Source organism: Megascapheus bottae, chromosome X, assembly GCF_031878675.1.
Source record: "Megascapheus bottae isolate mThoBot1 chromosome X, mThoBot2.hap1, whole genome shotgun sequence".
NCBI classification, from domain to species: domain Eukaryota; kingdom Metazoa; phylum Chordata; class Mammalia; order Rodentia; family Geomyidae; genus Megascapheus; species Megascapheus bottae.
The window spans coordinates 29,205,212-29,233,072 of record NC_143547.1 but is presented as its reverse complement, the minus strand read 5'-3'; the positions used below and the strand labels follow the sequence as shown (position 1 = coordinate 29,233,072).

General features: G+C 40.3%; 1 protein-coding gene and 1 non-coding gene across 2 annotated transcripts; both read right to left on the bottom strand.

Moving 5' to 3' along the window:
- On the bottom strand, positions 1-27,342 carry LOC150040683 (uncharacterized). The gene is made up of 5 exons (XM_090326155.1): positions 27,258-27,342; positions 22,147-22,375; positions 17,552-17,678; positions 13,849-13,944; positions 1-3,670 (listed from the first exon to the last, which is right to left on the bottom strand). Exons 2-5 carry the CDS (start codon positions 22,249-22,251, stop codon positions 1,980-1,982), a joined length of 2,019 nt encoding a protein of 672 aa, XP_090182281.1. The 5' UTR covers positions 22,252-22,375; positions 27,258-27,342; the 3' UTR covers positions 1-1,979.
- On the bottom strand, positions 13,265-13,365 carry LOC150040684 (U6 spliceosomal RNA). Its single transcript, XR_016533906.1, has one exon. It is a non-coding gene; the product is annotated as a U6 spliceosomal RNA (small nuclear RNA).
- Positions 27,343-27,861: the final 519 nt, after the last annotated feature.

Below are 27,861 nucleotides of genomic sequence, written 5' to 3'. Positions count from 1 at the left end.
GAAACTCCTGAATTCTCTGCATTTCTTCTGATTCTGCTGCCAGTAGAATTTATTTACTTATTTTTTCTCCTTCTATATTTTATCATGTACATCTAAAAGAAGCAAGCTGACCCTTTCTGTATTCTACTGCAAATCTCCTCAGTCAGATCCACAAGTTCCATTTAGTTAATTGTCTGTGTTCCAACAAGGATAGTGATTGTTTAGCCATTTTCCCCTTACTATATACTACAGGCTTCCTTGCTAAGTTTCTTTACTGTTTTCCTTGGTCTCCCAAAGACAGTGCCATATTATATTTTGGTACAATATTCTCCACACACAGATCCTGTTACATATTTACTACTGAAGTTTGAAATCAGATCCTCAAGCTTGCTCAGCTTGCTTGCCTGCAGCTGGCACTCTACCACTTGAGTCATATATCCAGCCTGCTTTTTGCTGGTTAATTGGAAATCGAGTCTCGGGCTTTTACTACACGTGGCAGGCCTTAAAACATGATCCTCCAGATACTAGCTTGTTGAATAGCTAGAATTACAAATGTGTGCCATTAGTTCCTGGCAACATTATATTTTTCCTTTTTGGGGGGTGGGTGGGTGGTCATACTGAGGTTTGAACTCAGGGTCTCACACTTTTACCAGCTATTACTCAGCTATTACTTTACCACTTGAGTCATACCTCCAGCCCTTATACATCTATACTTTTACTACTGCTTAGCATTTCCATGTAATAATGAAATAGCCCAAAGTATAACTATTTAAAACAACAGTTATTTTATTTGTCTGTATGTTGGCTTGGTAAGGTAAGAAAGGGTAAGCAAGGCAGCTTTTTCTTTGGGGGGGTCGGTCATGGGACTTGAACTCTGGGCCTGGACACTGTCCTCGAGCCCTTTAGCTTAAGGTTAGCACTTTACCACTTGAGCCACAGCACCACTTCCAATTTGCTGGTGGTTATTTAGAGATCGGAGTCTCACGGACTTTATTGCCAGGGCTGGCTTTGAACCACGATCCCCAGATCTCAGCCTCCTGAGTAGCTAAGATTACAAGCATGAGTCACTGGCGTCCAGCTTGGGATTTCTGTTCCTTTTTTTAGGGACTTAAAACAGCACAGATATATTATTTAGCATCCCATAAATCAAAAGTCCAATGTGGCTCTCACTGGGGGCTAGAGATACCAAAAAATGTAAGGGCTGTGTTATTTTCTAAATAATCAAGCCTCTTCTTAAATCTTCACTAATGATCATTGGCCAAAGTAAACTTTGTAGCTAAGTCCAAAGTAAGGAGCAGAAAAAAAGAGGCTACCATGAAAAACAAACTGACATTGAAAAGGCTCATGCACAAAGGGTTGGGGGGAAACTGTGGAGAATTTTCTTCACATCCACACTGAAAGGAGATAGGAATGCTATGTCAAGGTTTCCACTGTAATTACAATCATATGTTCATGGAAAATCGTATCTGCATATTTTGTATCTAGAACAAAAAGAATTTCAACTATTCCTCCTGTTATGAAGTGTGTCTTGCCATAAATACTCTACGTAACTGAGAGGTTTACACATCAAATACATTCTATTCTCATTCTGCCTTTTGTTTCTCTGGTACTTTAAAGGATCAATTTGCTATTATTTATAAAGTATATAGTGTAAAGTAGTTGTACTAGTACACATGTGTCCTGATTTTGCATGGTTTTACATGATTTTCGCATCTTTCTTCCTACAGAGTTTGATAACAACTCGCCTTGTTATGCTTCATAAAAGCTTTTCTTATGCATCAAGCCTATAAAGCCAACTATATTTTATGAGACTGTGCAATCATGGAAACTGCCCTTCTTCTGATGTACTCTTAGAGGGTCCCTTCTCTGTCATTTTCCTTATCTCAGGTAAGACAAGCTGATGGACATTTTCTCAGACAACGTATTCATGAAGGGTCTGCCTCAGGTGAAAGGTGCAATGTAGGTCATGGTTCTCTCTCTTCAGGAAACGGGGTTTACTTTCAGGAGTGAATATTGCGATGCATACTGAGCACTGATTTCTGCGTGAAGCCCTTCCCACAGTCACTGCACTTATATGGCTTCTCTCCAGTATGAATGGTCTGATGTTTGTTGAAATTGGACCTGTCGGTGAAGGCCTTCCCACATTCAGCACATATGTATGGTTTCTCCCCTGTGTGAATTCGTTGATGTACCTTGAGATGTGGTTTCTTGGAAAAGGACTTTGCACAGTCAGGACATTTATAAGGCTTCTCAGTAGTGTGGATTCTCTGATGAGCAACTAGCTCTGCCTTGTGGATGAAGGCTCTCCCACAGTCAGCACACACATAAGGCTTCTCTCCGGTATGAATGGTCTGGTGCTTATTGAAATTGGACCTGTCTGTGAAGGCCTTTCCACATTCCGCACATATATACGACTTCTCTCCGGTATGAGATTTTTGGTGAGTATTAAGATTTGACCTGTTGGTGAAAGCCTTTCCACACTGAGTGCACACGTAGGGTTTTTCTCCTGTGTGGACTCGCTTATGCATCTGGAGTTGGGACTTGGAGGGAAAAGACTTGCCACAGTCACTACATGCATAGGGCTTTTCTCCCGTGTGAATTCTCTGGTGAGCAATCAAGTGTGCCTTCTGGATGAAGGCCTGGCCACACTCAGCACACACATAGGACCTCTCCCCTGTGTGAATTCTCTGGTGCATTCTGAGTGTTGACTTTTGGGTAAAGGCTTTCCCACACTCACTACACTTGTGGTGCCTCTCTCCAGTATGGATTTTCTGGTGGACACTGAGGGCTGAGTTCAGGGAGAAGCCTTTCCCACACTCACTACACTCATAGATTTTTCCTCGGGTATGCGTTGTCTGGTGCCTGAGGAGAGATGATGGCTGGAAAAATGATTTTCCACATTCACTGCATTTATAGGGTTTCTCTCGTGTGTGAGTTTTCTCATGCACCATTAATTCCGAATTTTGGAGGAAGGCCTTTCCGCATTTTGTACAGATGTACAGTTTCTCATCTCTTTGGACTCTCAGGTATATGCTGAGCAGTGGCTTCTGTGGTAAACCATTTGCACATTTGCTAAGATCATGATGTTTTTCCACACTGTGAATTCTTGGAGGTGTGAAGAAGCGTGATTTGGGGGTACAGACTTTCCCAAATTCAGTACATGTGTTTGTTTTCTCCCCAATAGGAGGCTTCCCGTTTTGTTTGGGGCTGGAGACATTTCCACATGGATTACTTTCATAGAACCTCCCTCCTGCAGGTGAATTTCCATGGTTGGTAGTATAAGAAGTGCCCTGGGTAAAAACTTGACCTTGCTCAATAAGTTTTTCTAAGTTCTTTGCTGAATTGCTTTTGTTACGAACATGGACATCTAAATTATGTTTAAAATGCTTCCCCAATGAGTTGGGCTTGGGGGGTCTCTCCTGTGCAGATGGAAGGTCTGGGTTTGGAAGTACATATTTCCCCATGTCTGTACATTCAAATTCCCACTCTGCACTTAATGTTTTCTTAGTGAGGAAAGCAGCACTTCTCAAAGACTTATTCTGGTTATTCTTACGCCTTTGTATCTGCTCAGCATCTTGCCATAGGTCTTCTAAAATGGAATACAATGGGACATCTCTCCCATTGTCAATTTCCATTTTACTACAAAATGGAGCTTGGCAGGAAACTCGTTTTTGTGAGTTCTTGATCCCATCTAAAGAGGAAGAGAAAAAGTAACATTGACGTGAAGACTATCTAAAAATAAGTACCTATAAGCAAATCCCAACTGAACACCTGAAAGTCAAAAAAGATAATAATGACAGTGACAATGGAAAGGTGATAGGAATTATATATATGGAGTAGTTTTTTATTGCTGACCTCTTCAGTGACTCCTCTCCTAGCTCAGGCATTGTTCCAGAAAACATATACATATGAATTCATATAATACCTTCCAAAGTTCTCCTTGTCCACCTTCTGTAGACAAGGAAAGTAAAGTCCTTAATTGCTATCTGATTCACCAACATACCTTGTTATTAACTAGTGGAGACTGGAGTTCAACTTAAGAGCTTATCTCTGTGTTGGTAGGAAGCTTGGCTATCAAATAGGTTGAATAAATGATGGATAAGACAAAGATTTAGGACAGGTGTGGTAGCTAATGCCTATAATACTAGTTACTCAGGAGGCTGAGATCTAAAGATTGGGGTTCAAAATCAGCCTAGGAAGGAAAGTCTGTGAGACTGTTATCTCCAATTAGCCAGGAAAAAAAAGCCAAAGTAAAGATGTGGCTAAGACTTGAGTAAAATCCCAAGCAAGAACATGAGGCCCTGAGTTCAAGCCCTAGTACTGAAAAAGAGAATCCATCTGTGGTAGTGACAGATAGATAGCTGTCCAATAGGGTATCTCCTCATTTGTTTGCATTGACAAAATAGTTATCAGGAATATGGCTGCCTAATCAAACATTTTTTTCAGCCTCCTTTGCAGATTGTTATGGCTATGTGATAGCATTCACAGCAACGGAATGTGAGAGCAGATGATGCTCTCACTTTCAAACTAGAGCACTGGGACATCAGGCAAGTGTGCTACTTTAATGCCCAATGGAACATGGAACTGGCAGCAACACAAGTTCAAGTAGGTAGAGTCTAGAAAAATATAAGAGATGGTGGATTAGTGGACTGAAGACGCCTGTATTCTAGGATAAACATAAGCAACAAGGTTCTCCGTAAGAGAAATAATTTTACTTAGTAATTAAATCAATGTACCTCATAATCTCTTCATTACTGCAAATTAACTTTCACATAATTCATACAGTACTCTCTTCAAGACTATGGATGTTTCTATGAGGTACATTAGAACCTTCTCTTTTCTTTTTCCAGAATTGGAGATTGGATTAAGCCATGGCCCAGCCCTTTTATTTGTATTTTCCCCTTATTACAGGGTCTCCCTAATTTTACCAGGGCTGGCATTGAATTGAGATTCTCTTAGCTCTTCTTCCTGGGTTACAGGCCTGCACATCACACTTGATCCTTGATATCATTTTAAATAATTTTATTATCTTTAAGTGGTTGCACAAAGGGGTTTCAATTTAATATGTCAGTTTATAAGAACAATGCATTATGAACAATGTCATCCCTCCCATCATTTCTCCCTAGTATCTCTGAACCCCATCCATTTAGTATCATTTTAAGGTCTATAAAATTTGTAAAATAAGTTGGACACCAGTGGCTCATGCCTGCAATGTGAGCTACTCAGAAGGCTGAGATCTGAGGATCATGGTTTGAAGCCAGCATCAGGAAACTCAGTGAGATCCTTATCTCTACTTAAAAACCAAAAAGCTGGAAGTAGAGCTGAGGTTCAATTGGGATAGTACTAGCCTTAAGCACATAAAAGCTAAGAGGGTGTGCCTACGCCCCAAATGTAAAATAATGCTTGTTCTTTCATTTACAGCCTTGATAATGTATGCTTTCTTTTTCTTTCTTGAATAATCAGTTATTAATAGTATTGATCTTTAAAGAATCAAGTTTTTGTGGTGTTGAGGATGGAACCCAGGGTCTTGCATATGCTAGGGAAGCACTCCACCATTGAGCTACACCCCCAGCTCATCACAGAACCAAGTTTTATCTTTCTTATGGTATGTCTTAAATTACAAACAAAAGGCAAAATTTGGAGGAGTCAAAAGTTGGAAGTGACCAATATGCAATTACTTCCTACTTTTCATGAGTTTCTGTGGAATAGCTGTACTCCTACCAATAGTGTGAAACCACTGATATTTCTTTGAAATGTTATCTTTTTGGCAGGGGAATCAGGAGAAGGACAGGGTGCCCAGAAGGACTATAGATAGAAGGAACAATCAGCAAATAAAGGATAAGGAGTGTAAACCCCAAATACCATATACAAATTCTATATTGAGTTTTTGCCTGATACCCCAATGCTACAGGGCAAACAGAAAGCAAAGAGGGCACTGAGAGCTCAGTGCTACCACTTACTGTGAGACAGTGTTTCTTGTTTGAGTCCAACATAGTTAATTGACTGCTACAACAAGAACATGAGATACTTCAGAATAAAATAACCTGTCTAGGTGAAGGTAGCTCATGCCTGTAATCCAAGCTACTCAGGAGGCTGAGATTTGAGGATCACAGTTTGAAGCCAACCCTGGGCATGAAACTTATTTTCAATTAAGAACCAAAAAGCCTGAAGTGGAGCTATGTGGCTCAAATGGTAGAGTGCTAGCCTTGAACACAAAAGCTCAGGAATAGCACCCAGGCCCTGAGTTCAAACCCCAGGACTGGCACAAAAAAATCTCATCAAGAAAATTTTAGATCCCAGCACTCAAGAGTCCTAGACAATAAGACCGTAAATTTGGGTCCAGCTTAGGCAACATACTAATCTCTGTATGTTGTGTTAAAGAAGGGAAGAAGATAAAGAGGGAAGGAGGGAGGGAGGGAAACTTCAGGTCTAGATTGTTTTCCTGGAGAATTCCATACTCGTACAAAGATTAAAATAATAATCTTATAGATATATTTTAACAAGAAGAAAAGGGAACTCTTTACAATTCATTTTATGTGGCCAGTATGACCCTAAATTCAAAATAAGACAAAAATATTGCCAAAAACCCCCACAAAAACTATAAACCAGAACCCCTCATGAAAACAGCAAATGTTTTAAACAAAATATTAGTAAATAGAATCCAACACTATGCAATAAGGAGAGTAATGCAAATCCAACTAGTATAGATCTAATAAATGCAAGGTAATTCAGTAGTTTAAAAATCCAAAAACAGGCCAGGCACAGTAGCTCACACCTGTAATCCTAGCTACTCAGGAAGATGAGATCTGAGGATCAAGGTTTAAAGCCAGTCCAGGCACTAAAGTCCAATTAACCTCCAGAGAACCAGATGTGGCGCTGTGGCTCAAGGGGTAGGATGGTAGCCTTGAGATGAACAGCACAGGGCACAAAGCCCAGGCTAAGATTTCAAGTCCCAGGAACAAAAGTTTAAAAAAATCCCAGAAACAAAACCACCATATTAGCAGAAATAATGAGAAAAAAAGGAAGTACTGGAGAAAAAAGCAGTACTTAACCCTGATAAAAATAAGAAGAATCACTTCAACAAGCTAGGATTAGAAAGGAGCTTACATAACCTCATAAAGGATAGCTAGCAAAACCCCACATCTTATATAACATTTAAGGGTGAAAAAACTTGATTCTCCCTCCTAATATCTGGAACAGGCAAAGAAAGCATGCCCACGCTCACTGTGCTCAACTGTACTTTGGTCTTAGTTTTAAAAAAGGAAAGGCAAAGCAATCAAACACATGAGATTGGAAAAGGAGTCAACGTGTCTCTATTTTTAAGTAATAATGATTACTTAGATGAAAAAGTTCCAAGGAGCCTACAAGAAAATGAATCAGTAGATTCAGTAACATACAAAGTCAGTGTATAAAAATCAATTACCTGCTTAAACCAACAAGCTGAAAATTAAAAAAATAACTTAAAACATTGTTAGTATATATTAGCATTGAACAATCTCACAAAATGAAAATTCAGAGAGATTTATAACAGTATGGAAAAAAACTGTCAAATACTTAGAGATAAATTTAATGAAAGGTATACAAGACCTCTACATTGAAAAGAAAGAAACTCTGCTGAAAGGCATTAAAAACCTTAATGACAGCAGGATTATGCTATGTTTAAGATGTCAATTCCCCTAAACTTCATCCTTACAGTCAGTTGAACAAAACTGTAGTAGGTTCGTGGATTACATGCATTCTTGGCTTGAATTTGCAGCTATAATGTGATTATTGGGATGTAATCCCACCAACAGTTCAGAAAATTAGTCAGTTTTAAGAAACATGCCAATAGCCAGGTGGCTCACGCCTGTAATCCTAACCAAGAGACTGAGACCTGAGGGTCACGGTTCAAAGCCAGCCCAGGAATGAAAATCTGTTACTCTCTTTTCAACCGGAAGTAGGGTTGAGGCTCAAGAGTTAGGGCGGTAGCCTTGAACTGAAGAGTTCAAGGCCCAGAGTTCAAGCCCGCCCCCACATAAAAAAGAAAGAAAGAAGAAACATGCCAAGGAAATTCAATGAAATGATATAATAATGTAAAACAAATAGATACAAATGTTTAAAAATGAGTCTTAATAGGAGTACATTCCTTAAAATAATCAAACCTATCTATGACAAACCTACAGACACTATTATACTAAATGGTGAAAGACTGGAACCATTTACCTTAAAATCAGTAGACAGGGATGCCCACTCTCTCTACTTCTCTTCAATACAGTGCTGGAACCCTTAGCCAGAGAAATAAGGCAAGAAAAGGACATCACAGGGATCCACATAGGGAAATTAAAGTATCCCTATTCGCAGACGACATGATCCTCTACTTGAGTGACCCAATAAGCTCCACTCTCAATCTCCTAGAATTAATCAACCACTTTAGCAAAGTGGCAGGATACAAAATTAACCTTCAGAAGTCAGTAGCCTTCTTGTACACCAACAAAACACAAACAGAAGGCCAAATCAAGAAAATAATCCCATTCGCAATATCCTCCAAAAGAATAAAATACTTAGGAATTAACTTAACCAAAGATGTAAAGGAATTATTTAATGAAAAAATATAAAAGCCTAACAAAAGAAATTAAAGAGGACACTAGGATATGGAAAGACATCCCATGCTCATGGCTAGGGAGAACCAACATAGTGAAAATGGCTCTACTGCCAAAATTGATAAACAAATTCAATGCAATCCCCATCAAAATTCCAAAGACATTCTTTACTGAAATAGAAGATACAATCCAAAGATTCATATGGAACAAGAAAAGACCTAGAATAGCCCAAACAGTTCTAGGCAAAAAGAGCAATGCTGATAGTACTACAATAGCAGACTTCAAACTCTACTCTATAGCCAAAATAACAAAAACAGCACAGTATTGGCACAAAAATAGACCAGATCAATGGAACAGAATAGAAGATCCAGAAATAGAACCACATACCTATAGTGAACTTGTATTTAACAAAGGATCCAAAGATATACAGTGGAATAAACACAGTCTATTCAATTATTGGGCTGACAAAACTGGGCAGCCACATGCAGAAAACTAAAAATGGACCCTAGCCTTTCCCATACACAAGCATTAACTCAAAGTGGACCAAAGACCTCAATGTCAGACCAGAAACCATGAAACTGCTACATGATAGAGTAGGAGAGACACTGGAACTCATAGGCACAGGCAAAAGATTCCTGAACAGAATCCCAGGGTCACAACAGATTGGAGAGAGACTTAACAAATAGGACTACCTAAAAATAAAAAGTTTCTGCACAGATAAAAGTATAGCCGCAAAAGTAGAGAGACAGCCAACCAACTGGGAAAAAAGATATTTATCAATAATACATCTCACAAATGCTTAATATCTAGTATCTACAGGGAATTCACGAAACTAATCCCCCCAAACCCCACAAACCATTCACTAAATGGGCAAGGGAACTAAAGAGAGACTTATCAAAAGAAGAGATTAAAATGGCAGAAAAACATATGAGAAAATGTTCATCATCCATGGTCATAAAGGAAATGCAAATAAAAACAACCCTAAGATACCACCTTACCCCAACAAGAAAGGCCAAGATTTTGACCTCAGACAATGACAGATGCTGGTGGGGTTGTGGAGAAAAAGGAACCCTACTGCACTGCTGGTGGGATTGTAAATTAGTTCAGCCACTCTGGAAAGCAGTGTGAAGGTTTCTAAAAGAACTAAAAACTGACCTTCCCTACGAACCCACCATACCATTCCTGGGCATCTACCCTGAACATCATAACCCAAGATATGATAAGGACACCTCTACTGTGTTTATCTCTGCACTATTCACAATAGCCCTACTGTAGATGAATGGATACAGAAAATGTGGTGTATATATATATATATATATACATATATATATACACATAGTATATATATACATATATATACACACAGTATATATATATATATACACACACACACACACACACACACACGCACACACACACATACAATGGAATTCTACATAGCCAACAGACAAGATAAAATAATGGCATTTGCAGGGAAGTGGATGAATCTAGAGCAAATCATGTTGAGTGAGACAAGTCAAGACCAAAGGAACAAAAGACGCATGGTATCCTTAATATGTGGATATTAGATCCAAACAGTACAATAGCAAGGACTCAAAAGTTGCATACCCAATGCTATGGACATGGTATTGGAAATGTAAACACAACTACATAGATATAAAAACTTATGACTCTATAGACATAATGTTTTATTTCATAGATTAATATGTATCTATGACATACAAACCCTCAGCTTAATTTTGATTATGTTCTAAAATCTAAGTGCCAGTGATTATATACAGAGATTCCCTTCTTGAACACTTGTTTGTTAAACACGTCATTTGAAATATGATGTAAAAATCAATGTTAATGAATTCTTTAATTAAAAAAAAATGAGTCAGCAGTTGGACATGGTGGCTTACACCTGTAATCCTAACTGCTAAGGAGGCTGAGGTCTGAGGATCCCGGTTCAAAGCCAGACCAGGCACAAAAGAACAACATAAAACTCTTATCTCCAGTTAATCACTAGAAAACAGGAAGTGGCCCTGTAGCTCAAGGGGTAGGGTAGTAGCCTTGAGCTGAAGAGCTCAGGGACATTACCCAGGCTCATAACTTTAAACCTAGCTACTCAGGAGGTTGAGATTTGAGGATCATGGTTTGAAGCCAGCCTGGGCAGAAAAGTCCATGAGACTCTTATTTCCAATTAAGCAACAAAAAAGAAAAATAAAAAAGCCAGAAGTGGAGCTTGTGCCTCAAGTAGTAGAGTGCTAGCCTTGAGCAAAAAAAAAATGTTCAGGGACAGCACTCAGGGCCTGAGTTGACTAGAACACACAAACACAAACACACACACACACACACACACACACACACACACACACACACACACACACACAGAGCCCTGGTCCTTACATCACATACATATATAAAAGGAATATTATGCATTTAAAACAAAAATATGATAAAAAATGGATTAGGCCTGGTGGAACTCACCTGTAATCCAAGCACTTGAGAGAGAGTACACAGCCTTGAACATTTAAGGCCAGTCTAGACTACATAGAAAGAGCTCATTTCCAAAATAAAACAAAACAACCTCAATAATAAGACAAAGACAAACAACCCTGTAAAAGCAGGAGACCTGAAGAGATATGTCATTAACAAATATATGGAAGATGCACCTTTTGTCTTATCAAAGGAACAGAGCTTAAAATTATACTGTAATGCTATTGTGTATATAGCTGTATAAGAAAAATTAAAGACTGATACTAGCAAATGTTGAGAAGGATGTAAAGCAATAGAAATGACCATGTTATTGCTCATGGGAACCGCTCTTGTGTATAACTTATTTGGCAGTTTGGCAATCTTTTGTTAAAAGGCAGCGTACATGTATTTTACGAGTCAGCCAGTCCAATCTCTGGAATTTACCCAGAGGAAATGTAATATACTGTTATGGTTTGGATATAAAATACCTCCCTAGTTCACATACTGGAGATTTGGTTGCAAGCTGATGGTCTTCTGTGAAGTGATTTGATCCTGGGGGCTCTAATCTTATCAATGGATTAATCTGTTGATATGTTCATTACAGAATGGCTTTATTGGAAGGTAACGAATAGTTGGGGCCTAACTAAAGAAAGCATGTCACTGGGTGGTGTGTAATAAGCCAGCCTGAGAAAAAGAAAAGAATAGTTCACAAGAACCCATCTCAATAGAGAAAGCTGGGCATACTGGCATGTGCTTGTCATTTTAGCTACAGCAGGAAGTGTAAATAGGAGGGTTGTGGTCCAGGCTGGCCCACTTAATAAAAGAACCCCTATCTCAAAAATAACCAGAGCTGGGCCGGGAGTTTGGCCTAGTGGTAGAGTGCTTGCCTAGCATGCATGAAGACCCGGGTTCAATTCCTCGGCACCACATACATAGAAAAAAGCTGGAAGTGGTGCTGAGGCTCAAGTGGTAGGGCTCTAGCCTTGAGAAAGTCCAAGGACAGTGCTCAGGCCCTGAGCTCAAGCCCAGGACTGGTAATAAATAAATAAATAAATAAACAAAAAAAATAAAATAACCAGAGCTAAAATGTCTAGAGGCATGGCCCAAACAATAGTGCACCTGCTTAGCAAACATGAAGCCCTAATTCCAAACCTCAATACCATCATAAAAACAAACAAAAATTTAAAAGTAACAGGAATGGTTGTGTTAGAATAAGTTAGGCAGAGACAGAAGTAGGAGGATCACAATCTAAGTCAGCCCCAGGCAAAAAGTAAGCGATCCTATTCCAAAAATAACAATTGCAAAAAGGGCTGGAAACATGGCTCAAGTGGTAGAGTACCAAGCAAGTGAAGGAACTTGAGCTCAAACTCCAGTACCACCAAACCAAACTTCACTGAAACAGCTTCATTTATAATAACCAAATTTTAATAACATACCCACATGTGTAGATTAACAAATTATAAGCCAGTACTGGGCCTTAAACTTGAGGCCTAGGTACTGTTTTTTAGCTTTTTCATTCAGACTGATGCTTTAACACTTAGAAGTCATACCTCAACTTCTAGCTTTATGCTAGTTTTTAGAGAGAGTCTAAATGATTTTTCTACCCAGGCTGCCTTTAAACTAGAATGCTCACATCTCACCCTACTGAGTAGCTAGGATTGAAGACATGAGTCTCCAGAGTTGGGGTTTTTTCCCCCTTTTTCTTTTAGAAAATTTGTATTGATTTTACCAGTTAAAACATCTCTACTTAATAAATAATTAAGCAATTCAAAACAGATTTCTAGAGGTTAACTGGAGATTATGGGCGATCTTCAGATCACAGCCTCCTGAGTAGCTAGGATTATAGGAGTGAGCCACCGTGAGCCCACCAGGCTTTAGGTTTTTAATTTTTGAATGAGTGGTGTGCAACCTGTGTATTCTCACCATGAATTATTACTCAGAATTTATAAGAATAAGGCTAGTGACATATTCAGTAACAAGAACAAATTACAGAGTCATTATACTAAATGAAAAAAGTCAGGCTCAATAGAGTACGCAGGATATGATTCCATTTACATGAAGCCCTAATAAAGACAAATCCTATCTGCAGGGAGGAAAAGCATGTCAGTGGTTGCCCAAAACCAAGGTGGTTCTGGGTACCAAGACCATGGGGCATACAGAAACATTCTGTGTAATGGAATGTCACATACATGTCTCAGTGGGTTGTTATACTGGTGTGTTTTTATCAAAATACATCAAAGTGTACACTTTAATTTGGGGAACATTTTATAAATTTGCATGTCATTCTTGCACAGGGGTCATGCTAATCTCTTTTTGATCCAGTTCTTTAGTATATATGCTGCCAAAGCACAAAGTATACAGTCTAAGTGGATACATTTTATTTTATATAAATTATACTTTAACATTAATTTTAAAAGAAAAAAAATGATTTTGGCACCAGTGGCTCATACCTGTAGTCCTAGCTTCTCAGGAGGCTCTGATCTGGAGGATCACATTTTGAGGCTAGCTTAAGTAGAAAAGTCCATAAGACTCCATCTCCAAAACAACCAGCCAAAAGCAGGACTAGAAATAGGGCTCAAGGGATAGAATGTCAGTTGGGCAAGTATGAGGCACCGAGTTCAAATCACAAGTACTGTCAAATAGGAAAGAAACTTGGTTAAGTGACAGTGACCATAAAGTCAAAAGATAAGAGAGAAATGAGGAATCTAAAAGCAAAAGGACTGAAGCCATGGATTAAATGACAAGCATGGGGGCCTGAGTTCAATCTCCAGTATTACAGGAAAAAGAGTAGCAATGATAGTGACACTCATCTCTGTGCCTGATTCACACTTACCACAATAGCTCTGATGTGGGGCTTTGTCCTCCAACATCCATGGTTCCTTTCCTTGCTCCAATTTGAAGATGACCTCTGGCTTGGGAACTTCAAACCCTGTCAAGAGAAGATGAGAAAAGATTGGATTCAGACAATTGTTTTCAATTTGCTCTTTGGAAAGTAAGTACATTTCTTTGGAACAGTGCAATAATCAGAGGTAAAAAGCACATGAAGGACCTTAGACAAATCAAGGATCCTGGTCAAGGCCCAGGCATGTGCTTAGGTAGGAAGTGAGATTTTATTGCAAAAAATAACCAGTATTTTTTTGCCAGTCCTGGGCTTTTAGCACAGGGTCTGAGCACTGTCCTTTGGCTTTCTCAAGGCTAGCCCTCTACCACTTGAGCCACAGCACCACTTCTGGCTTTTCTATGTATGTGGTACAGAGGAATTGAACCCAGGTCTTCATGCATGCTAGGCAAGCACTCTACCACTAGGCCAAACTCCCAGCCCCACCAGTATTTTTTTTAAAGGCCAGAGGCCTGACTTTGTAGTATAGTCCCTGCCTAACAAGTATGAGACCCTGAGTTCAAGGTACCACTAAAAGAAGAAAAAGGGGGAGGAAGAGGAAGAATAGGAGGAAGTGGGATAATAGTGGAAGGAATAAAATATAGTATCACAGTGAATTAATTATGTACAGAAAAAGCTCTAGTAGGGCCAGGAGCTAGAAGTGGTGCTGTGGCCTGAATGGTAGAGCACTAGCCTTGAGCAAAATGTGTCCAAGGACAGTGCCTAGGCCCTGAGTTCCACCTCAGGACTTGTAAAAAAAGAAGAAAGAAAGAGAGAGAGAGTGAGAGAGAGAGAGAGACAGAGAGAGAGAGAGAGACAGAGACAGAGAGACAGAGAGAGAAAGCGAGAAAGCAAGCAAGCAAGCAAGCTCTAGAAGTCTGGTTGGCTAGCTAAAATATGGGTCAAAAGTTGACCTACACCAAACAAAGTTGAAATACCAGAAATGATCTGGTATCCTGGAAAGAAATGTATCTAAAACATTAGGGAACCTAGACTGTTATAGCCGATTCATCATGTAAGATCTACTCATCAGAGTGCAATAATTGTGACCATGACTGTGCAAGAAAACTGCTAAGTAGTATAGCTCTCTGAGTATCCCTCTGTAGGTGAGCAACTGAAAAGAACTGCCACAGTGCTTATTCTCCCATTGGTCCACTTTATCAGTCACTGATTCTCTTACTGATTCTCCTGCATGTGCACCAGTAGCTGATGCATATAATCAATCCTAGCTATTCAGGGGGCTGAGATCTAAGGACTGTGGCTCAAAGCCAGCTCAGGCAGGAAAATCCATGGAACTCTTATCACTCATTATTCACTAAATAGACAGAAGTGGAGCTGTGACTCAAGTGTTAAAGACCTTCTCTTGAGCAAAATAGCTCAGAGACAGCCCCTAGGCCCTGAGTTCCAACACCAGGATCAGCTCGGTGCTGAAGGCACATGTATGTAATCCTGGCTGATCAGGGGACTTGAAAATTTGTGGTTTAAAACAGGAACGTCTGTGAGACTCTTGTCTCCAATTAACCACCAGAAAACCAGAAGTGGAGCAGTGGCTCAAAATGGTACATTGCTACCCTTAAACAAAAGAGCTCAGGTACAGTGCTCAAGTCTGGAGACCAAGCCCTACAACCCACAAAAACAAATAAGTGAAGCAATGAATGGAGTTTTAGCTCAGGTCACATCCCAGTAGGACCCAGGTGTCCTTGAACCTGTCCTGTGGTCATTTCTCCATTTCCAGGATATTAAATGGAACCTACAGTCTCAGCAATGGCAAAATTGCCATACTGGCTCCCTAACATGTGACATAAGGGCTCTGCTGGTGGGATAGACCAAGCAGAAGCCACTAAAAACTACAAAGAAAAGCCAAAGCCATACCATGCTCCTAGAGTGATTTCAGAGACCAGTACTACCATCAAGGACTTGAAAAGGGAGAGCTGGGGATTCCTATCACTTCCTCAGTTCATCTTGCCTATGTGACCTATGCAGAAGATGCCAGAGGAACATCATGAACTTAACCAACTGGGGCCTCTACCTGCAGCCACTGGTCATCTGAAAAAAACTAACTGGGTACCATGGGTACCCAGTATGCCACAATGAACCCAACAAATACATTTTTATGGTACCTGTCATTAAAGACAGCTTCCAGCTGGCTCCTTACGCTAAATGAACCTACTGAGCAGCAAGCAGCAACTACTCTAGAATTATGCTTAAGACATCTGCTTACCAGAGGACAGAAAAATCTAATGGTATGGAGGTAAATGTGACAAAAAAATAGACTTTCTACCTCATGGAAATTTCTAGGGGTCCAGTGGTGTTGGGTATATCAATACAACCCAATTTTAATTATGTTCTAAACTCTTTGTGCCAGTGATTGCATATGAAAGATTTCCTTCTTGAATAATTGTTTGTTAAACATGACATTTGAAATATGATGTAAAAATCAGTGTTAAGGGTCAGGGAGTTTGGCCTAATGGTAGAGTGCTTGCCTAGCATGCACAAAGACCCAGGTTCAATTCCTTGGTACCACATACATAGAAAAATCTGGAAGTAGTGCTGAGGCTCAAGTGGAGCTCTGGCCTTGAGAAAATCCAAGGACAGTGATCAGGCCTGAGCTCAAGCCCAGGACTGGCAAAAAATAAAAAATGAAAATAAATAAAAAATTAAAAAATAATATTTTTTAAAAGAAAAAAAAAGACATCCCTTCTAGAAAGAAGGATAAACTGGTGTATCTGGCCCTTTTTCACACACAAAGGCATACTTTGTTACTGGACCTCTGAGGCCTTGGGTAGCAAAAATTCCTTATTTGGATTTTCTACCATGACCCATTTACTATGATATATAAACAGCTGCTAAATATTTCTGGGGGGTGTGTGTGTGCACACACGCGCATGTGTGTATGCATGTACAACACATATATATGCATGCACTAACTAGGACTAGAGCTGGAATCCAGGGCCTTGTGCTCTTGGCTGACTTTTTCACTCAAGCCCAGGGCTCTACTACTTAAAACATACCTTAACTTCTGCTTTTATTCTAGTTAATTGGAGATAAGAGTGTTTTAGATTTGTGTGCGTAGGCTGGTTTTGAACCAGCATGCTCAGATCTCAGACTCCTACACAGCTAGAATTGCAGGTGAAAGTCACTGATATCTGACTGAACACTGCTAGTTTTGAGTGGTCACATTAGTAACCTATTTCCAAGTATGAAAGTTTGTGATGGTTTACTGGGGCTTTTGTAACAAGGTGCCATGAAGTAGGAAGCTTAAAACAGACAATTAGTGTATCACAGTTCTGGAGATCAAAAGTCCAAAATCAAGGTGTGAGAGGTAAGTCCAGGCTCCCCTGAATCAATAAGAAGGGAAATGTTCCACACTCACCTAGCTTCCAATAAACTCCAATGTGTCATAGGTAGTAGACTGTCTTCTTCTAAATATGTCTATGGACTATCATTCTTCTCTGTGTGTGTTTATGTGTCTACATTTACTCTTTTCATAAGAAAAATAGACTAGATTAGATCCGCTTAATTTCCTCAATACAGCTTGAGTACTTCTGTAAAGATTATTTCCGAATAAAGTTACATTCTGTGGTACTGAAGTTTTCTCAGGGATACAATTTAGGCTATGATAGGCTCATGGCAGACCCCACAGGATAGCTATGCTTACCCACTGAGAGTAGGTGGCTGTAGTTCTCTAGCATAACATCCTGGTATAGGCATCTCTGAGTGGAGTCCAGTTGCTGCCACTCCTCCCTGCTGAAGTCCACAGTCACATCCTCAAATGACACTGGGACCTGTAACAACAGTCTTGTTCAAGGCAACGGATCAGCACTTTGGGATGAGAAAAGATAGACAAGAAGTTGTCTTTAAGGATTGCTATCACTATATATCCTATATCCATTGAACACACACACACACACACACACACACACACACACACACACACTTGTGTGTATATATGTACATATATTATACATATATACATATATATATATATATCACAGCTTCACAGCTGGGCATCAATGACTCATGCCTTTAAACCTAGTTACTCAGAAGGTTGAGATCTAAAGAGTCTATTAGACTCTTAATCTCCAGTTAACCAGCAAAAATGCCAGAAATGGAGCTATAGCTCAAGTAGTAGCTTTCAACAAAAATGCTCAGGTACAGTACCCAGGTGCTGAATTCAGGCCTCAGAAATGGCACCAAAAAAAGTTAATCTTGTGCTCCTAGATCCTCCTCTTCGTACTCCTTTACAAACTAAACTTCACATCTTTTTCTCATCTGGAACCTCCATATATGCCAACCTAGCCAGTTTCCTGCCCTCCATTTCACCTAATTGTGAATTTTCAGATGAATATTCATAAAATCTGCTAATCTGCTCTTATAAAATATTAGTATCACAGCCACTTTATGATCATTCACAGTTCCTAGGTTTCTCTGTGAAACACACATTACTGTGGTTAAAACTAGAATCAACCTAGGTGAATGAGCCTGTTAGAACCTAGACAGAGAGGAGTCATTTTGTAAGTAAGAGAGGCAGGATTTGTTTGTGTCCAAGACAAAAGGAATGTCAACAGCTTTTGCTGACTGAAATAAAAGGACAGACAGACAGACGAGTCATCTTTTCTACCAAAGCAGGTTGCCTCCAGGGATTGAGGATTTAGCTCAGTGGAAGATCACTTGCCTAGGAAGTGTAAGGACCCAAGTTCAATCTTTCAACTCAGAATAAAAAAACTAAAGAGACCAAAATATAAGTTGCTTTCTTTCTGTCAATCTCTTTTGTTCTGGTTTTCTTTTTTGTGCTATTATAAAGGTGCTATACAGCGGGGCTATAGCTAGCTATATGTCAGGTAATCAGTATATTTCTTTTTGGACAATGTTACCCCTTTCCCTTGCTCTCGCCTAGCTTTTTCCTCCTGGTCTCCATCCACAAGTTGTATAGTTCATTTTCATCATAGTGCCTAGTGAGTGCTCCTGCTGTATTTGTTCCCCCTTTGTTCCTCCATTCTGAGCCTCCCTTTTCTCGCCCAAAGGCAGATGAATGACCAAACAAAGCACAAGGAAAAGAAAACAAACATAGCAATAACAACAACAAGACTCATAGCTGGGTGCCAGTGGCTCACACCCCTAATTCTAGCTAATGTGGAGGCTGAGATCTGAGGATCGCAGTTCAAAGTCAGTTCAGGCATGAAGTCCGTGAGACTCTTATCTCCAATTAACCACCAGAAAACCAGAAGTAGTGCTGTGCCTCAAGTGGTAGAGTGCTAGCCTTAAGCTGAGGAGCTCAGGGATAGTGCCCAGGCCCAGAGTTCAAGCTCCACAACCAACAAAAAAAAAGGAAAGAAAGAAATTCTTGTATGTGATCCTTTATGAGGAACTATCTGCCACAAAGCAATTATTCATTGAGCCTGCCCCTACATAGCTAGCAGTAGTTTTATCTCTTATTGGTACCATCTCATCCTCCACCACTTTTCAGCCGGCCTTACAGGCTATGTCCAATTCTATAGAGGCTTGATCCACCAGAGGGGGCAACTTCATGGCTAACTACAACCATCATTAATATATTCTATACTACAAAAACAGTCTGTGACACCCCCACCCCCAATGACACTACATGGTACATTGCCAGCCAGCCTACACTTGCCTTCCACACACCAAGCCTTCTCTTTTCCAAGATTTTCAAGATAGGGAAAACTATCACCCCATCTGTGAACCACATGTCTCTCTGGAAACTTGAACAACCACTCCAAAACTAGTAAATACAGGCTATTTGGGAGAATTTCAGAAAGCCACGATTCTCCCTGCAGGCACTTCTACCCTAGAAGCACAATAAGTAAGTTGAAACTCACTGGCCCAAGTTAGTATAGACCGTAATGTTCTTGCTTCTTAAACTGGCATCAACACCACAGCCAATACCTTCTACCCCACTTGGAGAAATATCATAGGCTAAGTGGAGCCAATCACTTAGCTCAAAGGAAAGGACACTATGCTTTAGAAAACTGATAGTAATGACCTACTAGGTATATGTGAAGATCTGAAGATTTTTCATTAGAAGCTCTGTGAGAACTGGAGCCAGAGGCTATTTGAAATTTTAAGAATTTTCCATGTTCTGTGCTAGGAATATAGGGTAAAAACCAAAGATTTTTGTAATGACCACACATTGCCCTTTGTTCTGGGCTATTTATTCAAGGATATTCATATAGCAAAACCAGCCTTAGAATGGTTCACATCCTCTTACTGAGAAAAGTTTAAGTTTGATTATTTGCTTCTATCTCTAACCCTAGCTACTCAGGAGCATACAGTTTAAGGATCAAAGTTCTAAGCCAGACTATACAGAAAATTTGGACGCATCTATAATTAACCAACAGATTTTAAAAGCCAGACTAGTGGTCTGACTCAAGTGGTAGAGTGCCACCCATGAAAGAAAAAGCCAAGTGAAAGTGTGAGGCCCTGAATTCAACCCCTAATACCAGCACAAACAGACTAAACAAAAAAGATTAAGATCACAGGTTCTGTTAGGAGTGGGTGGGTAGTCTAGAGGGAATTGGGTTCAGTATGAATTTGGAATTTGATCAAAACAGATTGTCAGCATGGATGAAAATAGAACAATGAAAGCACCTGAAATTCTATTAGGGAAGCAGGAAGGCAGGTAAAGGAAAGAGGAGGAGATTGGCTAGAATATATTGTTGGGGTTTTCATTTGTTTGTTTTTGTAGTTGTGGGGCTTAAACTCAGGGCCTGAGCATTGTCCCTGAGCTTTTACACTCAAGGCTAGCACTTCGCCACTTTGAGCCACAGCACCACTTCCAGTTTTTTGGTGGTTAATTATACATAAGTGTGTCATAGACCTTTCTGTTTGGGCTGGCTTCAAACCCCAATCCTTAGATCTCAGCCTACTGAACAGCTAGAATTACAGGCGTGAGCCATTGGTGCCTGACTTACATTGTATTTATATGGAAAAATGCCAAAGTGAAATTCCCCTATACAGCTAATATGTGCTAATACAAATTTTAAAAAAAAAATTAAGGTCATCTAAGCAAACCACCATTTGTCATGTCCTCCTCATTCTGTCACTCTATAGGAATCAGGACTTGGGTAGCTAAACAAAATGCCAAGATGCTAACTACTACTACTGGCATGAATAATGAAGTATTTCTTCTCTAATCCAAGAGTTTAACATATTTTGTTGGCATCCAGAACACTGAGGCAGGCTAACATGTTGAACTGCAAATAGAGTGAAATGCAGGACACTTCAAAAGTACATACTAACAAAATGTAATGTGTACACCTTGTTTAAATTCTGGAAATAAAGTGATTAATTTGGGGAAGACACTGACTTGATTTTTTTTCCTTCTAATACTGAGGCTTGAACTCATAGCCTAGGTGCTATCCATTAGCTTTTTCACTTAAGACTGGCACTCTACTATAGCTCCAGTTTCAGCATTTTGGTGGGTAGTTGGGGATAAATCTTATATACTTTTCTTCTCAGGCTGGCTTTAACTCATAATCCTCTAATCTCAATCTCCTAAATAGCTAGGATTATACATATTATATATATCAGCAATGCTTTGGCTTTTTTGAAAATTTTTAAATTAATGTGGCCAAATGCAGGTGGTGTGGCTCAATGGTAGAATGAGAGGCCCCAGGTTCCACGTCCAGCACTGCAAAAAAAAAGGTGAGGGAGGGATGGAGGGAGAGAGGGAGAGAGAGAGAGAGAGGGAGAGAGAGAGAGAGAGAGAGAGAGAGAGAGAGAGAGAGAGAGAGAGAGAGAGAGAGAGAGAGAGAGAGAGGAGGAAGAAAAAAAGAAAGAGGAAAAGAAGAGGAAAGGAAGAGAAAAGGAAAAAGAAAGGAAAGGAGAAAGGAAAGGAAAGGAAAGGAAAGGAAAGGAAAGGAAAGGAAAGGAAAGGAAAGGAAAGGAAAGGAAAGGAAAGGAAAGGGGGGCCGGGGCATAGCTTAGTGGTAGAGTGCTCACCTAGCATGCAGGAAGCCCTGGGTTCGATCCCTCATTATCAATACTCAGAAAAAAACAGAAGTGGTGCTGTGGCTCAAGTGGAAGGACGCTAGACTTGCGCAAAAAGTGTCCAAGGACAGTGCCTAGGCCCTGAGATCAATCCCCAGGACAGGAAGGAAGGAAGGAAGGAAGGAAGGAAGGAAGGAAGGAAGGAAGGATGTTTACAAAGTAAAATGAAGAAACAGTATCTTTCCTTCAGACTCTGAAAGTCTGGATGAATTATTGATGTTGTTACCTCTTCCCTTTCCTCACCTCAGAGGCTTTACCATGTCCCCTTGGGTGGAAAGAGTTCCCAGTAGAGGCTTCCATGCTCAGGCTGGATCTCTCTCTGGGGCTCTCTTGCTGATAACTCCACATTTCCCAGGTTCTTCAAGCCTTTAGAATCCGTGGTCTCAATCAGAAGTTGCTGGGGTCTGAAGGAAGATCCTGTAGCCTTCACTAAGGGGTCTTAGCCAAGGACTCTTCAGAGACTCCAAGCAACCTTGAAAGACAGAGTACACATGCCAGACTCATAAAATATACCATACAAGCCCTTTCTGGTGACCTCAAAATACAGCTGGATATTGTGTGGAAGACAATGTATCAGAAACATACATTGTATATTCCAAATTAAATAGTTCCAAGATAATGACATTTGTACTACATTAATAAAAGATTAAATTCTAGTTCCACTAACTGTTAGCTATGAGACTATTAAATGTGCCCTTGAGTCAGAGACCCGTGGCTCAAAACTATCAGCCAAGCTACTCAGAACACTGAGAACTGAAGATGGCAGTTTGAAGCCAGACCAGGCAGACAAATAAGAGAGACTTTTATCTCTAATTAACTCACAAAATGCTGGAAATGGAGGTGTGGCACAAGTGGTAGAGCACTAACCTTGAGCAGAAAAGGCTAAGAAAACAGTCTCGGTCCTGGAGCGTGGCCCAGTGGTAGAGTGCTCACCTAGCATGCAGGAAGCCCTGGGTTCAATTGCTCAGTACCACATAAAGAGAAAAATCCAGAAGTGGTGCTGTGGCTCAGGTGGTAGAGCACTAGCCTTGAGAAAGCCCAAAAGCAGTGCACATGCCATGAGTTTAAGTCCCAGGACTGGAAAACAACAAAAACAGTTTCTAAGCTAGGCATGGTGGCTCATGCCTGCAATCGTAGCTACTCAGGAGACTGAGATCTGAGGACTGCGGTTCAAAGCCAGCCCAGGCACTAAAATCCACTCAAGTCTGTGAGACTCTTATCTCCAATTAACCACCAGAAAACTGAAAGTGTCACTGTGGCTCAAGGGGTAGGGCACTAGTCTTGAGCTGAAGAGCTCAGGGACAGAGCCCAGGTCCAGAGTTCAAGCCCTACAGCTCTCTCTCTCTCTCTCTCTCACACACACACACACACACACACACACACACACACACACACACACACACACACACACGAGTCTCTTAGCTGGGCACTGGTGACTCAAACTTATAATCCTAGATACACAAAAGGCTGAGATGTAAGGAACTCAGTTTGAAACCAGCCTGAGCAAGAAAGTCTGTGAGACCCTTAGGTCCAGTAAACTACTCGGAAAAAGCCAGAAATGGTCCTGTGGCTCAGGTGGTAGAGCACTAGCCTTAAACACAAAGAGGCTCAGGGACAATGCCCAGGCTCTTAGTTCAGGCACCAGGACTAGCAAGAAAAAAAGTGTGTGTGTGTGTGTGTGTGTGTGTGTGTGTGTGTGTGTGTGTGTGTGTGTGTGTGTATGGAGTTCCAGAGTTTAAGCCCCACTACTGGCACACACAAACTCACTTGATTTACTTATTTTTTAATATTTGAAACTATCTCAAGTAGCAGTAGTGAAAATTAAACAGAATAGTATTTACAAGACACTTAGAATGGGGATGGCTCAGTGGAAATATTTAACAATCAATAGTGAGGATTGTCACACAAGCTGAGTCAGTATCTTAAATCCAAAAATCTCAAATCCAAAATGCTCCAAAATCCAAGGATTTTTTCTGATTATTATTATTATTATTATTATTGCTGGTCCTGGGGTTTGAACTCATGTACTGTGCCCTGTTATTGAGTCTTTTTATACTCACAGCTAGTGCTCTACCATTTGAGCCACAGTGCCATTCCCCACTTTTTCTGAGTAGTTTACTGAAGATAAGACTCTCACGGACTTTCTAGCTGGGGCTGGTTTCGAGCTGCAATCCTCAGATCTCAGCCTCCTGAGTACCTCTGATTATAGGCATGAGCCACTAGCACCTGACTCTCCAAAAATTTGATCACTGATACAATGCCACAAGGACAAAATTCTATCATTGACCTTATGTGACAGATCACAGTCCAAACACAAATATCCTAAAATATTACTGCCTTCAGATTGAGCATATGAGGTATAAAGAAGACACACATGAATGTTATATATGCACGTGGGTCTATTCCCAAGATTATCTCATTATGTATGTAAATACTCCATAAACCAAAACATTCTGCTCCATGTACTTCAGATAAGGGAAACTCACCCTATCTTAAGGAACTATGTAAAATTCAAAGCAAGTGTCTCACATCATCCACACAGTAATCTTATTATGTATTTGTTATATAACTATTATTCCATTTTATGTATACAGAAAGAGGTTTAGTGGTAACAAGTTAAATTGAATCTTCCTGACTCCAAGTTCATATCCACAGTCAACCTTATAAAACACAATGCTGGTAACATATTGAGCCCAAAATAAAGATGGTCCTATTTAGAGGCTAAAAATATGACTAGGAATTTGGAATAAAAAAATAAATTAAGCTGAGCACTGGTAGCTCATGCCTGTAATCATAGCTACTCAGAAGGCTGAGATCTGGGCCGGGAGTTTGGCCTAGTGGTAGAGTGTTTGCCTAGCATGCACGAAGACCCAGGTTCGATTTCTTGGTACCACATACATAGAAAAAAGCCAGAAGTGGTGCTGAGGCTCATGTGGTAGAGCTCTAGACTTGAGAAAGTCCAAGGACAGTGCTCAGGTCCTGAGTTCAAACCCAGGACTGGCAAAAAAAAAGAAGGCTGAGATCTGGAGACTGTGGTTCAAAGCCAGCCCAGGCACTAAAGTCTGCAAGACTCATCTCCACTAACCACGAGAAAACCTGAAGTGGTGCTGTGGCTCCAGGGGTAGGGTGGTAGCCTTGAGTTGAAGAGCTGAAGGACAGAACCCAGGCCTAAAGTTCAAGTCCCATGACTGAAATAAAATAAAATTGCTTGGGCTAGGGCATGGCACACGTGGTAGGTAGAATGCCTGCCAAAGAAGAATTCAAACCACAATACTATAAAGAAGTTAAGTATAACTTCTTGAAATAGAAGGGACACACTAAAACACTAAAACAAAACAATAGCAACTTGAAACAAAAATGTTTAAATTATCTCAAAAATTTGCTGAGAACCAGGTGCTAATGATCCATGCCTATATTCCTGGCCACTCAGGAGGCTGAGATTTGAGGACTATTGTCTGAAGCCAACCCAGACAAGAAAGCTTGAGAGACTCTTATCTCCATCTCACCAGAAGAAGTGGGGCATGGCGGCATGGCTTGATAGTAGAGAACCTGCCTAACAAGCTCAAACCCCTGAATTCAAATCCCAGTTCTGCCAAAGAAGAAACAAGAAATAAGAGAAATTTAAAAATGGGTAAAGAATTCTGAGAATCAGTGCCTCATCCCTGAAATCCTAACTACTCAAGGTTTCAGTTTAAAGCTGACTGAGGCGAAAAGTTTGAGAGACACAGTCTCCAATTAAACTATAAAATGTTGAATCAGAGGTACGGCTCAAGTGTCAGAAGGCCATCTGTGAGTAAGAAAGCTAAGCAAACACAGTCTCTAAGTTCAAGCCCTGGTAGTAATAAAGCTCTGAAATTATATCATGGCAAAGACTGTACAATTTGGATATATTAAAATGCACTAAGCTGTATATTTTAAATGAGCAGGCTTTATTATATTAGAATACATACATACACACACATACACACACACACACACACACACACACACACACACACTAGCACACTAGCATCACACACTAGCCCACTAGCATAGGCCTATGATCCTAGCAACTGGTTTGGAGCCAGCCTAGGCTTTGAAACTCATTCATGAGATTAACCAGCAAAAAGCTAGATGTGGAGGTACGGCTCACTTGGTAGTGTCAGCGTAGAATATAAAAAAAAGACAAGCAAGAGCATAAGGCTCTGAGTTCAAGTCCCAGGACTGACATTCTCTCTCTCTTTTCTCTCCCATCAAGTTGATATGTAAATTTAATGCAATTCCTATAAAATCCCCAGGAAGATGTGTAGGTAGTTGAGAAGAGCAAACCAATTTTGCAACAGAATGGAGTGGAAGGAATCAGTTCACCCAATTTCTTTTTTCCTTCCATCCCTCTTTCCCTCCTTTTATTTCTTTTCTTTTCTTTTCTTTTCAAGCTCTGGAATTGAACCCGGAGTATGAGGGCTTCGTCTATCAATTGAGATATGTCCCAGCCCACACATTCTACCCAATTTCAAGACTTATTAATAACTACAGTAATGAAGACTGTTGGAACTATTGACAGGAGGACATACATATAAACGAGACAGAACAGAGAACACAGAAAGAGCCCATACAAAGGTGCAACCAGTTTATTTTTTATAAAGATATGAGGTAAGTCAATAGAGGAAGGATAATGTTTACAGTAACTAGAGCTTGAACAATTGAACATCCATGAGCAAATAAGCATGTGGAAACCTAAATTTTACATTATACAAAAATTAACTCAAGTATCATTAACAAAAGGAAGCAGAAAGAACAAATTATCATCACGGTAGAGAATCTCTTTCCTTTTTTAGTAATGGATGAAATGGATTATAAAAAAAGTTCTAAATTCTGCATGCCACAATCAACATAATTAAACACTGTTTTTGAACTAAATGAAGGACATTGCTAAAAATTCCCCACAGATTAGGCCATAAATCTCTTATATCAAGAATGAGCTAAATATAGGCATTTTTCCTCACACAGAACACTAAGATTAGAAAGCCATCAAACTGATAAATTTAGAAAGCTGAGTGGGGTAGCTCCAGCCTGTAATCCCAACACTCAATACACAGAGGCAGGACGATATTGAGTTCAAGGCTAGCCTGGATACTTTACAAGCCCCCATTCATCAGAAATAAAAACTTCAGATGATGGAAACACAATTCCAAATAATTCCTCGTTAAACAATATTGTTAACTCTTCAAAATACTGAAAATAGTGCACCAAACTAGTGGGTCTTAAAGTTCACTTTAAGACCTTTAGGTTGCTATTATTAAATAAAAAGCTTGAAAAATAATGAGCCAATCATCCAACTACCCCAGGATCCCAGAGAGTCCCACAGCACTCACCCTCCAAGGCCGCTCATCATTTCCTTATCCTTCCCCACCGAGTTGAATTGGCTTGATAACTATCAAGCCGCTGCTTCCGGTCACCACCCTAGGACCGCCCCTTCTCGGGATCTGAGGCTTTGCGCCGAGGCTTTAAAGGATGATCAGCGCATGCGCAAAATCAAGCTTCCACACAGCTGCTCCTGAGTCAGGGTTTTTGGAGAGTTGGCGGCCCCTCAGAAGCATTGTTAGGCAGGGAACATGGCCGCGCCCAATTCTGACGAGCTCCATGGGGAACGCCATATTGGAAGCGGATCATTCCGTACGGAGGATGGGATGCTTACAACACTTACAAGGCAAAGGTATGGGGCTGTGTAGAACTGGCAGCCAGGAGCAGGAGTGGACACCATTCTCTAGGCTGGTTCACTGCAGGAAGAAGGGAGTCTTTGAATTTGTATTCTACAGATCTGGGCAATACACTTCGACAAACTGAAAGCCTCTTAGAGAAATGGAAAAGTATTTTTGGTTCAGTAAGCCTTCTAAGATATCACAGGAGGAGCTGTGCTAATTGGGGCATAGCTGTGGAGTTTGAATCTCCCATAATCGACTTCATCTTCTCCTCTGT